We start from the raw sequence: 14,541 nt of genomic DNA, 5'->3' as shown, positions 1-14,541 counted from the left end.
CCTCCTCATCTCAATTCTGAAGTTATGTCCTTTTATTCTGAGGCTGTGCACTCTCATCCAAGACTCTCCCACTAGTGGAAACATCCTCAACACATCCACTCTATCCAGGCATTTCATTATTCAGTAGGTTTGAATAACATCCTCATCCGCACGGTAGCGCAGCGGTAGAGTTGCTGCTTTACAGCGAATGCAGCGCCGGAGACTCAGGTTCGATCCTGACTACGGGTGCTGCACTGTAAGGAGTTTATACGTTCTCCCCGTGACCTGCGTGGGTTTTCTCCGAGATCTTCGGTTTCCTCCCACACTCCAAAGACGTACAGGTATGTAGGTTAATTGGCTGGGTAAATGTAAAAATTGTCCCTAGTGTGTGTAGGATAGTGTTAATGTTACGGGGATCGCTGGGCGGCACGGACTTGGTGGGCCGAAAAGGCCTGTTTCCGGCTGTATGTATATATGATGATATCCTTCTAAACTCCAGTGAGTACAGGCCCAGGGCCATCAACACGCTTCAGACATTCACCCAATCATCCCTGGGATCATTCTCATAAATTACCTTCTCCTAGCTAACAATGATCTATTCTACATTTTCCTTGATCTCCAACCCCCTTTGATGTTTCGTTCTCACACCTTACACTTCCTTATCTCTGTATCTCCCCTGACTCTCATTCTGCAGAAGGGTTCCCGACCTGAAACTTGTCCTATTCCTTCTACCCAAGTAAAGTAGGCAAAAGTTAATAGAAATAAATACATTTGTCCGCTACAAAGACTTGGCAACTGATGGTTTGCGACGAGCTTACTCGTAGCCCAGTTTAAACCAAAATCTGCTGTTCCTTCCTGCACACCATTCTTATAAACCTCCTCTGGACCCTCTCCAATGCCAGAACATCCTTCCTCAGATATGTGACCCAAAACAGTGCACACTATTCCAAACGTGGTCTGACCAGTGCCTTATAAAGGCTCAGCCTTACATCCTTGCTTTTATATTCTAGTCCTCTCGAAATTAAGTTTGACCACATTGCTGCAATGTTCACTCACCAATGTTTTATTGTTCAGTTTCCAAAACTGTGAGTTTGGATATAAATAACCATTCTTTCAGGCGAAGAATATGGACAGTATCAAACACTATTTTCACTATTCACAGGAAAGCAACCCACACCACAAATTTGGAGATCCCTACCAATTAACTAGACAGCGAGTAAAGTCTCGGGAGAAAGTAAAGTAGGCAAAAGTTAATAGAAATAAATACATTTGTCCGCTACAAAGACTTGGCAACTGATGGTTTGCGACGAGCTTACTCGTAGCCCAGTGAAAGTGTCACGTTGCTCCAGGGCAGGCAGATGGCAATCCATGGCTAGTGCTGGTCTGTGGGGCTGTCAGGGTCAGCTCTGTGTCTTCTGCTGTCCGCTGGCACTGGCAGGAGGAAGTTAGAACTGCACCGCTCCAGGGGAAATGTTGAACAGCGTCGGGTCGAACTCCTGCCCTCTAAAGGGCGAACCTTCAGCATCCCAGCCCTTCTTCAACATCTCGTGCACTTTCTGGAAACAATCGACAAATCACAAACAATTTTAGACAAAGTTCGGGGTACGAGAGACGCGGGGAGGAGATGGAGGACGGAATCTACTCTCGTTTCAGGTAGTAACAAGGTGAGCCCCACACGAGTTCCTGCTCTCCACTGGCTAGAACTGTGGACAAGGGGACGAGTGAGTGGCACGGTGGCACAGCGGTAGAGTTGCTGCCACACAGCGCCGGTGACCCGGGTTCAATCCTGACTACAGGTGCTGTCCGCACAGAGTGCGTAGAAAGGCACTGAAGGCGCTGGTTTACACCGTAGACACAAAATGTTGGAGTAACTCAGCGGGTCAGGCAGCATCTCTGGAGAGAAGGAGTGGGTGATGTTTTGGGAAGGGTCTCAACCCGAAGCGTCACCCATGCCTTCTCTCCAGAGATGCTGCCTGTCTCGCAGAGTTACTCCAGCATTTTGTGTCTATCTGTCCGTACGGAGTTTGTACGTTCTCCCTGTGACCTGCGTGGGTTTTCTCCGGGTGCTCCAGTTTCCTCCCACACTCCAAAGACGTACAGGTTTGTAGGTTTATTATCTTTGGTAACATTATAAATTGTCGATAGTGTGTTAGGGTAGTGTTTTTGTACAGGGATCGCTGGAAGGCTTGGACTTGCTGGGCTGAATGGCCTGTTTCTGCACAATCTCTATATCTCTAATGTCTACTAGAAAATAAGGAAAATAAGGTGATTTCAGACTGGAGTCCGTAGACGACCGTCTTTCTCCCAGAGGTTGTGTGAATCTCTGGAATTGTGGCCCCAATGGGGGTGGACGCCAGATCATTAGAAATCTTTACGGTAGAGATGGATAAATATTTGAAAGATAGAAGAGATGAGGGTGACGGGGAAATGGCACAGAAGAGGAGCTGAGGCCAGCATTGACTGGAACAGCAGGACAGGCTTGAGGGGCCGAGTGGCCTATGCCTGCTCCGGTTTCTTGTGTTCTTGAGAGCTGGAACAAACGTTCAATGGAAGAGACATAGAGAGCAGAAAAGGATGCGATACAATGAGAACTGGGATTGAAAGTGACCTTTCCATCATCCGGTTTCCAATGTGACATGTAGGACATGCATTTAGAGTATTGTGTTCAGTTCTGGGCACCATTTTACAGGAAAGATGTTGTTAAACTGGAAAGGGTGCAGAGAATATTCATGAGGATGTTGCTAGGACTTGAGGGTCTGAGCTATCGAGAGAGAGGTTGAGCAGTCTGGAACTCTTCCTTGGAGTGCAGGAGGATGAGGGGTGATCTTATAGAAGTGCATAAAATTAAGAGAAGAATAGATCAGGTTGACACACTGTCTTGTCCAGACAAGGGGAATTGAGAACCAAAATGAATAGGTTTAAGATGAAGGGGGAAAGATTTAATAGGTATCTGAGAGGTAACCTTTTCACACAATGGGTGGTGGGTGTATAGAATGAGCTCCCAGAGGAGGGAGGTGAGGCAGGGACCATTGCAAAGTTAAAGAAACATTTAGACAGGTACATGTTTGGACAGGGTTGCAGGGATATGGGCCAAACACAGGCAGGTGGGACTAGTATAGATGGTGCACGTTGGTCAGTGCGGACAAGTTGGGCCGAAGGGCTTGTTTCCACGCTGTATGACTCTACGACAAATCAATCTAAGACTAATCTCTATATTTAGTTTGCATGATCCAGTTCATTGTGCCTGATATGAAACCACCAGATTATATTTCCTGCATAATCTGCTCCAAAATTTGAAATCTTGTTTTTGAGAGGTTTTAAGGTTAGATGGTTCAGATAAAGGAACCTTGCAGAATGGAGCGTTCGTTTCACAAGAGTCATAGTATTGCAACAACACATTTACAGTACTAACCTCATGCTGCATCTTGTCAAGCACCAGGTGCCAAACATTCAGCCCCATCAAGTACTATGTCTAATGCAATATACTGACTAAAGTACCAGCACAATGTACACAATGATACAGTTCCTTCACACCAGGACAGCACGGTGGCGCAGTGGTAGAGTTGCTGCCTCACAGCGCCAGAGACCCGGGCTCGATCCTGACTACGGGTGCTGTCTGTATGGAGTTTGCACGATTTCCCCGTGACCTGCGTGGGTTTTCTCCGGGTGCCCCGGCCTCCTCCCACACTCCAAAGACGTGCGGGTTGTAGGTTATACACCATGGAAGCAGGTCCTTCGGCCTAACTTACCTACACCGGCCAACATGTCCCTGCTACACTGGCCCTTGTTTGGTCCACAATCCTCCAAACCTGTCCTGTCTATGTACCTGTGTAACTGTTTCTTAAACGTTGGGATAGTCCGTGCCTCAACTACCTCTTCTGGCAGTTTGTTCCATTCACCCACCACCTTTGTGTGAAAAAGGTACCCCATATGAACTCTTTTCCCCTTCACCTTAAACCTACGTCCTCTTGTACTCGATTCGCCTACTCTGGGCAAGTGACTCTGTGCATCTACCCAATCTATTCCTCTCATGATTTTATGCATGATGTGAATTGTGGTGAGGGGGATGGATGGGCAACTGGAGAGAAGCAGGAAATGAGACCAAAAAAAAATAATTCCATAGCATCTTCAAGGCAGTTTTCAGAAATGGAAGGCAAGGAAGCTAAAGTTATTTGCTTTAGCATAGAGCATACAGCAAAATAAAGTGCCGGGTCAGCATTCCTTAAAACAGATTGTAATGATCCAACTGGTCTGGCTGCCATTTCATTCTGCCATCAGCACAAATCTATATTTAGATGTAATTAAGACATCACTCCAACTCAACATTTACCTACAGTCAAATACTTTGCTGACAGCATCATATTTATATAAAAGCAACAATGTGCCACTTCAGAAGCCTTGTGCAACAAACCATAAGCATCGTGAGACAATTAGGAGCAATTGGAGATAACAAATACACTCTGCAGAGTCTCGAAAGATTGGTCTGCGACAGTGTACAATCCAAGGTACAAAAAGGACTGGAGTGATAGACAATGGATGCAGGAGTAGGCCATTCGGCCCTTCGAGCCAGCACCGCCATTCACTGTGATCATGGCTGATCGTTCACAATCAGTACCCCGTTCCTGCCCTCTCCCCATACCCCCTGACTCCGCTATCATTAAGAGCTCTATCTAACTCTCTCTTGAAAGCATCCAGAGAATTGGCCTCCACTGCCTTCTGAGGCAGAGAATTCCACAGATTTACAACTCCCTGAGTGAAAAGGTTTTTCCTCATCTCCCTTATTCTGATCGGAGATGAGGAAAAACTTTTTCACTCTCGAAAGACTGTGTACAATCCAAGGTACAAAAAGGACTGGAGCGATCTTTGAGTGTCCGTATGAGTCTCCTGCTGCAGCTACTCGGAATTAACATGGATTAATCCAATCATAAAAGCGCATCACACAGAAATTTGGACACAAAAAATCTAGAATCATCAGTTGATACAAAAGACTTCAGATCTCTCAAATGCATTATACGGTATTGAGCACAGAATTAACAGAAATGTAGAACGCAGAATTAACTCTATTTTACAGTTAAACATTTCAAATTTTGTTAGCGGTTATTGCACAGGTATATGCAGCAAAATGGAAATTCCAGAGACTGCAGATACTGGAAGCTTTAAAAAGAAAATGAAGTGCTGGAGGAACTCAGCGGGTCAGGAAGGAATGAAATGTTTTGGATCGGGACCCTTGCGGCAAACCTTTTTGTAAAAATGAAAGTAGTACAGTTTAGTAGCACTATCTGGTGTTAGTGTTAGAGTTGGTTTTAACATAGTGAGAAAGTCCTGCTGTTACTGTCATAGGGTGTTGCAAAACTATTTAGTATCATGTGAACCACAGGAAACAGGACTTCTGCAGTGCTGCTGATTGTAAGGCACTCCCTTGGCACTGCATCAGGACGGCAGTTTATGATCAGCCGGCTTCACTCCACAATCTCTGGAGTAAGAAGCAAGTGCATGAACAGATGCAGTAGTTTAACAGAGAAATGATAAACAGCGGGCATTCATTTGCCACTTCTAATATGGTACAACATTCAAATGCTTTACTCAAAAGCATTATTAACTGACAAAGACAGGCACCAAGCCCACAAAACAACACTGGGGAAATTAGATCGAAGGATATAAGTTATATAGGACCTCAGACATTTCTGTTATAACATGTATTTCCTTAACATGAATTAGATATAACAGGCCTGATGAATCCGGGAACACTATTTGTGCTGCGTGATTAGGTGATTTCGATCGAAAACTAGAGACTTAAAAGTTACTTTGGAAATTGAGAAACAGAAAATAAAGCTGTCTTGGGGAAAAACTGTCTTGGAGAAAAATAACTGACCGTGTGACCATCCTGTAGTAATCAAACACCATTGTCTCTTAAGAACATAGTCTGTCATTTTCACCGCAAGTGGTGGCTAAACTTGACAAAAATTGGTTCTATTGACATTTGTGCAAGGATATTCGATTGAACAATGTAATATATAGCCTTTTTAGTATTTTAACTTGCAGTAATAATGTTAATTTATAGCTATCTGAAAATCCTTTGAGGAAACAGACTTGTTATTGCGTGTCAAACTCTCCATTTCCTGCCCCATTTTCCCCGTTGACACAGTTGTCTTTATTACCAATTTTTTTTCATGCGAGGTTTGTTAGGAATGGTACTATCATATTATAGTCGAACTACCTGCATTCATATTGACTGAAACACTACCCATGAACAACACTAATTACTTTCCCAAACTGATGATGATACATTATAGGAGGCAGCTCGAAAGACCTTGACGGTAAAACTACTGCCTCACAGCGCCAGAGACATGGGTTCGATCCCGACTACAGGGGGCTGTATATGTGGAGTTTGTGCGTTCTCTCTGTGACCATGTTGGATTTCTCTGGGTGCTCTGCCTTCCTCCCACATCCCAAAGGTTTGCAGGATAATTGGCTCCCTGTAAGTTGCCCCTAGTGTATAGGGAGTATATGCACAAGTGGGATAGCAGAGATCTAGTGTGAACGGGTGACCGATGGGTGGTGTGGCCTCGGTGGGCCGAAGAGTCGGTTTCCACGCTGTACGTCTAAACTAAACTAAATCATAAGGCAGGGATCGAGATAAAGCATTGAAATAAATAAAACAGTTAAAACTGCGTCTTCATCAGGATCTGACAAGGTTGTAATGTGAAGCTTGAATTACAATCAAGTCAAAGACACGTCTACAGTTCAATCATCCAACACTTCAATAATCACCGATGCCGAAATCCCACACACGCCCATCGCAAAATCACAAACGGTTACAATTCTGGTGAGTTGCACCTCAAGATTGGGAAATCTTAAAGGGAATGAAAGCATTCTGTCCACTTGCTTTGTGTTGTTTGCAAAGTCACAGAAACAATGATATCATACCTTAGGTTTGCAATGCACTGCAATATTAGGTACTTTATGTTCACCACCTAAGCTTATCAAAACTTTCATCGGTCATCAACTGTAAACAATTATTCAGGCAAACATTAGTCATTACAATTTACCATCAGTTTTAGTGTCGTTTCTCACAGGTGTTTTATTATGTATTCCCCTCCCAAAATTTCTAACTTATTATTCTGCCCTTTTCCATTTTCAATGGTTTGTAAAGGTTGACTCCAAGACAGGTTCAGAGGAGAAAGCTGTGCATGGATAAGAACGAGAAAGAGGAGGGCAATTGTCTCTCGATCTAGCTCTACTTAGTTTGGTTTAGAGATACAGCGTGGAAACAGCCCTTCGACCCACCGAGTCCGCGCCGACCAACATTATCCTACATGCGATTTTTACATTTATACCAAGCCAATTAACATTCAAACCTGTACGTCTTTGGAGTGTGGGAGGAAACCGGAGATCCCAGAGAAAACCCACGCAGGTCACGGGGAGAACGTACAAACGCACAGACAAGCACCCATAGTCAGGATTGAACCCGGGTCTCTGGCATTATAAGGTAGCAAATCTACCGCTGCGCCACCGTGCCACCCTTTACTAGATTCATAGATTTATAGAGTCATGGAGTGATACAGCGTGGAAACAGGCCCTTCGGCCCAGCTTGCCCACACTGACCAACATGTCCCAGCTACACTAGTCCCACCTGTCCACGTTTAGTCCACATCCCTCTAAATCCTATCCAAGTACCTGTCTAACCGTTTCCTAAACATTGGGATAGTCCCTCCTGCACTCCAATGAATAGAGTGCCAGCTTGCTCAACCTCTCCCTATATCTCAGATCTCTACATCGACTTGCCTACTTCATTGCATTTCACATCTTCCTCCTGGATATTGATTGATTGATTGAAAGATAAAGTCTTAGTTTAGAGGTACAGCATGGGAACAGGCCCTTCGGCCCACCATGTCCATGCTGACCATCGATCACCCGTTCACACTGGTTCTATGTTATCCCACTTTCTCATCCACTCCCTACACAGTAGGGGCAGTTTACAGAGGGGCCAATGAACCTACAAACACCGCACATCTTTAGGATGTGGGCGGGAAACCAGAGCACTTGGGAGAAAACCCACGCAGTCACAGGGAGAAAGTGCAAACTCCACATAGACAGCACCTGAGGTCGGGATTGAACCGTGTGTCTGCTGCTGTGAGGCAGCACATCCCAGGAGGATTGCCCGACTGCTCGAACCACCCTTGGCACTGCAGGAGGAACAATGGTATATTTGGAACTTGAAATTGTCTGAGGATTATTTATATCAATTGGAGGTAACTTTGGAGTTTAGTTGAATTAGAGATAGAGTATTGGATTTAATTAATCTGGACTGTTAATTAATTTAACTTTAAATTAAGCGTGGCGGCTCAGTGGCGCAGCGGTAGAGTTGCTGCCTTACAGCGAATGCAGCGCCGGAGACTCAGGTTCGATCCTGACTACGGGCGCCGTCTGTACGGAGTTTGTACGTTCTCCCCGTGACCTGCGTGGGTTTTCTCCGAGATCTTCGGTTTCCTCCCACACTCCAAATACGTACAGGTATGTAGGTTAATTGGCTGGGTAAATGTAAAAATTGTCCCTAGTGTGTGTAGGATAGTGTTAATGTGCGGGGATCGCTGGGTGGCGCGGACCCGGTGGGCCGAAGGGCCTGTTTCCGCGCTGTATCTCTAAATCTAAAAAAAAATCTAACTGCCTCTGAGCTGTGAACGGAGAAAGAGGCGGGAAATATTGGTATGGGGATTCAAAGTGTTAACATCAATGTCGGAGACTTGATAGAAGTATTATTAAAAATTATGAGGCATAGATAGGGTAGACAGTCAGAACCTTTTTCCCCAGGGTGGAAATGCCTAGCACGAGGGGGCATAGCTGTAAGGTGAGAAGGGGGAAAGTTTACTGGAGATGTGTAGGGCATTTTCTTTTGCATGGAGAGTGGGGGCTGGAACGTGCTGCCATGGATGGTGGTGGAGGTAGATACCATCGTGGTGTTTTAGAGGCTTTTAGATAGGCGCATGAGAGAGCAGGGATATGGATCATGTACAGGCAGATGAGATCAATTTAACTTGGCAGAATGTTTGAGGCAAACATTGCAGGTGGCAGGGCCAATTCAGGTGCTGTACTATTCTATGTTGAATGCAAACATTACATTTGAGGCATTTGTTCCTAAAGGGACATCTGACTAGCTCTCTATCATGCTGATGTAATCATTGGTAGGTAAAAAAGGTACAACTATACTCATTAACTCACGGATCTATCCCCATAATCTTTATATTTGTAATTCTCTTTTTTCTTTGCTTTCTCTCTATTAGTTTATAGTCTTTTTTTTCAGTCTCTTTTCATCTTTATTTTTTCTTTAAAAATTTAAAAATTGGAGCTATGTAAGAATTCTATAACCAGTCTGTCGTTTATTATTATTTGTACATATGCTTTAAAAAATTAAAAATAAAAAAAAATAAAATAGATAATAAAAAAAAAAATCAACCAGTGTTAATTGGAACCAAAACACAAAGTACTGGAGGAACTCAGCGGGTCAGGCAGCATCAGTGACGAGAAAGGACAGGCGTCGATTCGGGTCAGACTGAAGAAGTGTTTTGACCCAAAATGTCACTTGTTTACTCCCTTGACTGATGCTCACTCTCTCTCTCGCTCCCTTCTCTCCGTATCTCTCTCTCCCGCTCCACCTTCACCCCTTCTCGCTCACTCCCCTCTCTGCCTCCCTCTCTTGCCTCCCCTTCCCCCTCGCTCTCCCCTCCTTCTTTCTTGCCCTCTTTGACATGCCCACACTGTGTTTAAAATCGCACAATAAATTTTATATGAATAAAGCTTTCAAAAAATGCCCTCCAGCTTGCTGTCAAATAATGTCTAAAACACAAGTAGATTTTTGTCAGAGACATTAATGGCCGTCGATCATCCAGCTTCCATGTTGCCGTCTCACACTGCTTAGTTTAGTTTAGGGATATAGAGCGGAAACCAAGTCCGTATCAACCACTGATCCCCGCACACTAACACTATCCTACACAAACTAGGGACAATTTTACAATTATACCAAGCCAATGCAAAGGTACGTCTTAGGAATGTGGGAGGAAACCGGAGATCCCGGAGAAAACCCATGCAGGTCACGGGGAGAACGTATAAACTCTGTACAGACTGCACCCGTAGTCGGGATTGAACCCAGGTCTCTGGCTCTGTAAGGCAGCAACTCTACCGCTGCCCCACCGTGCCACTCTGCACCTGTACAGCCAGTAATGTCACATTTTGGAGACGTCTGAAAATATAAAGTGTAACACTATTTTTTGTAAAATGCCTAACTTTAAGAAAAATTGCTCTCATAGCGAATCGTGCCTCTGTTGTATTCCTGCGAGATTTGCCTATCATGAAGGGGTGGCGCAGTGGTCTTGCTGGTCTTGCTGCTAGAAAACCCTCTTCATCACCAGGGATCTCGGTGCTGTCTGCGTGGAGTTTGCACATTCTCCGTGACCATATGGGTTTTCTCGGTGCTCCTGTTTCCTCCCACGTCCCAAAGACCTGCGGCTTTGTGGGTTAATCGGCCCGCGTAAATTGCTTCTTAGTGTGTGGGCGATGTTAGAATCTACGGGGAGTTGATGAGATTGTGGGGAGAATTAAAAACATGGGATCACAGCGTTCGATCAGTGAAAATGGGTGGTTGATGTTTGGTTAGGACCCAGGTGGCTGAATGATCTGTTTCTGCGTTGTGTCTCTCGATGAATGAAGAGGATGTGGAACAAACTGTTAGAGGAGGTAGTCGAAGCAGGTGCTATCACAAGGTTTAAAAAAACAGTTGGGACAGATACATGGATGGGATAGGTTTCGAGGGATATGGGCCAAATGCAGGCAGGTGTGAAGTAAGTTGGGCCAAGGGGCCTGTTTCAATACCGTATGACTCTATGATGGCGGACGGCATGGTGGTGCAGCGGTAGACTTGCTGCCTCACAGCGCCAGTGAGCCGGGTTCAATCCTGACAATGGCCGCATGGGTTTTCTCCGGGGCTCCAGCTTCCCCACACACTCCAAAGATGTACAGCTTTGTAGGTTAATTGGCTTCGGTAAAAATGATAAATTGCCCCTAGTGGACGTGGATCGTTGGATTCAGTGGGCCAATAAGGTTCGCTTCCGTGCTGTATCTCCAAACCATACTACAGGTGCTCCTCAACCTACGATGGGGTTACCTTCCGACAAACCCAGCGGAAACCGAAAATGCATTTAATACACCTGATCACGTGGGCGGCACGGTGGCGCAGCGGTAGAGTTGCTGCCTTACAGCGAATGCAGCGCCGGATACTCAGGTTCGATCCTGACTACGAGCGCCGTCTGTACGGAGTTTGTACGTTCTCCCCGTGACCTGCGTGGGTTTTCTCCGAGATCTTCGGTTTCCTCCCACACTCCAAAGACGTACAGGTTTGTAGGTTAATTGACTGGGTAAATGTAAAAAAAAATTGTCCCTAGTGTGTGTAGGATAGTGTTAATGTGCGGGGATCGCTGGGCGGCGCAGACTCGATGGGCCGAAGGGCCTGTTTCCGCGCTGTATCTCTAAATCTAAAAGTCGAAGCATCGTAAGCTGGGGAGCATCTGCAAACTCAAATGTCAAAGATAAACAATGGAAAGGAAGCAGGGATATTTCTGAAAACGATTAACAATATCAATTACCTTTTCATGGCTCTGCGGTTTGCCCTGCATTTTCTGATGATAATCAAAGGTCAGCCTGTCTAGCACAGCGTGTTCCTCCTCATCCACTGTGGCCATTGAACGCTCTTTATTTATCTTGTCGATGTCTATTGTTTCCTCACCCTCCAGAATCGCATTCCACCAGTATTCCCCGTTTTTATTCAGGTTAATCTGTGAACAGAATAAACATTGAACGAATTATTTCCTCTGCAAAACTAAACACTTTAAAAATGCACTCAAGATTAATCGGTGTGTGTGACCCAACATAATACAAGTAGGCGGACAAACACGCAAGGCAATGTTGGAAGTAATTTAACACTAGATAGTTTGAGATTTTCTCCACTCGGGGTAGAATTATTCAAGGTCGCTTAAATAAAACATGACGGAATCTTTTAAGAATTCCATCTTCAAATGAATGTTACGAAAAAAGGACAATTCAAATTTACTCCAACGAATACATCTCCTCTGTCTGACAAATGCAAAACAAATTCACAGTCCATAAATGTGAATTAATTCCACACAATATGCATTGCAAGAATAATGTCATTAACAAGATTACAAAGTTCGCTGAACACATTATCCACATGGAAGGGCACAATGTGCTGGAGTAACTCAGCAGGTCAGGCAGTATCTCTGGAGGACATGGATAGGTGACGTTTCATTCGGGACCTTTCTTCAGACTCGGAAGGGTTGATCCAGTGGCAGCACAGTGGCGCAGTGGTAGAGTTGCCACCTTACAGTTCCAGAGATCCAGGTTCGGTCCTGACTACGGGTGCTGTCTGTACGGAGTTTGTACGCTCTCCCAGTGACCGCTTGAGTTTTTTCCAGGTGCTCCGGTTTCCTCCCACACGCTAAAGACTTACAGGTTTGTTGCCTGATTGTTTTGTGTAAATTGTCCCTGGTGTGTAGGATGGCGCTAGTGTACGAGGTAATCGCTGGCTGGCATGGACTCAGTGCGCTGAAGGGCCTTTTCCCGCACTGTATCTCTTAGGTAAAGTAACTAAAGACCTTAATTGTCACCTCTCCATGTTCTCCAGAGATGCTTCCTCACTCGCTGAGTTACTCCAGCACTTTCTGTCTTTTTAAATATATAATTCCTTGTTTTACCCAACATTTCCTTATGTCAATTACGGGGAGAATTAATATTGTTGACTTTGGTACATATTCCCCTGTGTTTACCTGCAGTTTGTCAATTAGTGCAATAAAAGCAAAAAAATATAAGGGCTCAACAATAATGGATCTCAAAGTTTAAACATTGTGACTCTAGAGTATTGAAGACAAATGAAAAAAAGTTCTGCTGATTAATGGCATCTTTTAAATCTCTTTCAGGACAGTGTAAGGTGCATTATAGATAGTTCAAAGTAGTTTTGATATGTTACCTCTGTTGTAATGTAGGAAAATTGACAGCCCTAGAGCATTAGAGATATAGAGCATGGAGACAGGCCATTCAGCCCGTCTGTGCCAACCATCAACCACCCAATGCATTAATCTTACATTAATCCCTTTTGTTCTATTCTTCCCCCATTCTCATCGACACATTAGACGTTCACAGAGACAGGGACACACACCGAATCACACAGCATGGGAAGAGGCCCCTGGGCTTACCGTTCATGCCGACCATCAAGCTCCCATCTACGCCAACTCTGCACACATCACATTTTATTGTTCCAACATTCCCATCAACTCCTCCCACAGTTTGCCACAGTCAGATTGCAGAAGGGTCCCGACCTGAAACATTGCCTCTCCATTTTCTCTAAAGGTGCTGCCTGACCTACTGAGTTACTCCAGCACTTTGTATTTTGCTTAAGATTCCAGCATCTGCAGTTCCTTGTGGCTCCCAGATCCTATCACACATTTACACACTTGGGGTAATACACACTTGGTGCAATTGACACTGGCTAATTAACCTACACGGTGGCATAGCGGTAGAGCTAATGCCTTACAGCGCCAGAGACCTGGGTTCGATCCTGACTACGGGTGTTTGTTTGTACAGAGTTTGTACATTCTCCCCATGACCTGCGTGGGTTTTCTCCCACACGCCCAATACTTACAGGTTTGTAGGTTAAATGGCTTGGTATAAATGTAAAATTGTCCCTAGTGTGTGTAGGATAGTGTTAATGTGTGGGGATCGCTGGGCGGTGGGGACTCTGTCAATATCCCTCCAGTTCCTGCATATCCATGTGCCTACCCGAAAGCCTCTTAACTGCCACTATCATATCTGCCACCACCACCACCCGAGGCAATGTGCTCCAGGCCCCAGCAATCTGAGTAAAGAACTGGCCCAGCACATCTCTTTTAAATTTTGCCCCTCTCACCTTAAAGTTATGCCCTCTTTGACAATTCCACCCGAGGAAGAAAGTTCTGCCTGTCACCCTATCCATGCCTCTCATAATTTTATATATTTCTATGAGGTGTCCCCTCAGCCTCTGACACTGCAGAGAAAACAGCCCAAGTTCGTCCAACCTTACCTTATAGCTGATACCCTCTAATCTAAGCAATACCCTCTAATACCCTCGAAAGACTGGAGCGACTAGGCTTGTATACACTGGAATTTAGAAGGATGAGAGGAGACCTTATCGAAACGTGTAAGATTATTAAGGGGTTGGACACGTTAGAGGCAGGAAACTTGTTCCCAATGTTGGGGGAGTCCGGAACAAGGGGCCACAGTTTAAGAATAAGGGGTAGGCCATTTAGAACTGAGATGAGGAAAAACTTTTTCAGTCAGAGAGTTGTGAATCTGTGGAATTCTCTGCCTCAGAAGGCAGTGGAGGCCAATTCTCTGAATGCATTCAAGAGAGAGCTAGATAGAGCTCTTAAGGATAGCGGAGTCAGGGGGTATGGGGAGAAGGCAGGAACGGGGTACTGATTGAGAATGATCAGCCATGATCACATTGAATGGCGGTGCTGG

At 44.9% G+C, this 14,541-nt stretch overlaps 1 protein-coding gene across 1 annotated transcript in view; it reads right to left on the bottom strand.

Annotated features, from left to right (window-relative positions):
* Nucleotides 1-1,032: 1,032 nt before the first annotated feature.
* nudcd3 (NudC domain containing 3) overlaps nucleotides 1,033-14,541 on the bottom strand; it is a 52,756-nt gene continuing 39,247 nt past the window's right edge. Inside the window, exons 5-6 of the mRNA XM_078428794.1 lie at nucleotides 11,616-11,804; nucleotides 1,033-1,535 (exon numbers count right to left, since the gene is read on the bottom strand). Coding sequence (XP_078284920.1) covers nucleotides 1,425-1,535; nucleotides 11,616-11,804 — 300 coding nt within the window. The 3' untranslated portion in view covers nucleotides 1,033-1,424. The remainder of the gene's footprint in view (nucleotides 1,536-11,615; nucleotides 11,805-14,541) is intronic.

Source organism: Rhinoraja longicauda, chromosome 36, assembly GCF_053455715.1.
Source record: "Rhinoraja longicauda isolate Sanriku21f chromosome 36, sRhiLon1.1, whole genome shotgun sequence".
NCBI classification, from domain to species: Eukaryota; Metazoa; Chordata; class Chondrichthyes; order Rajiformes; family Arhynchobatidae; genus Rhinoraja; species Rhinoraja longicauda.
The sequence above is the reverse complement of the archived record's forward strand: the minus strand, read 5'-3'. Positions and strand labels throughout refer to the sequence as shown.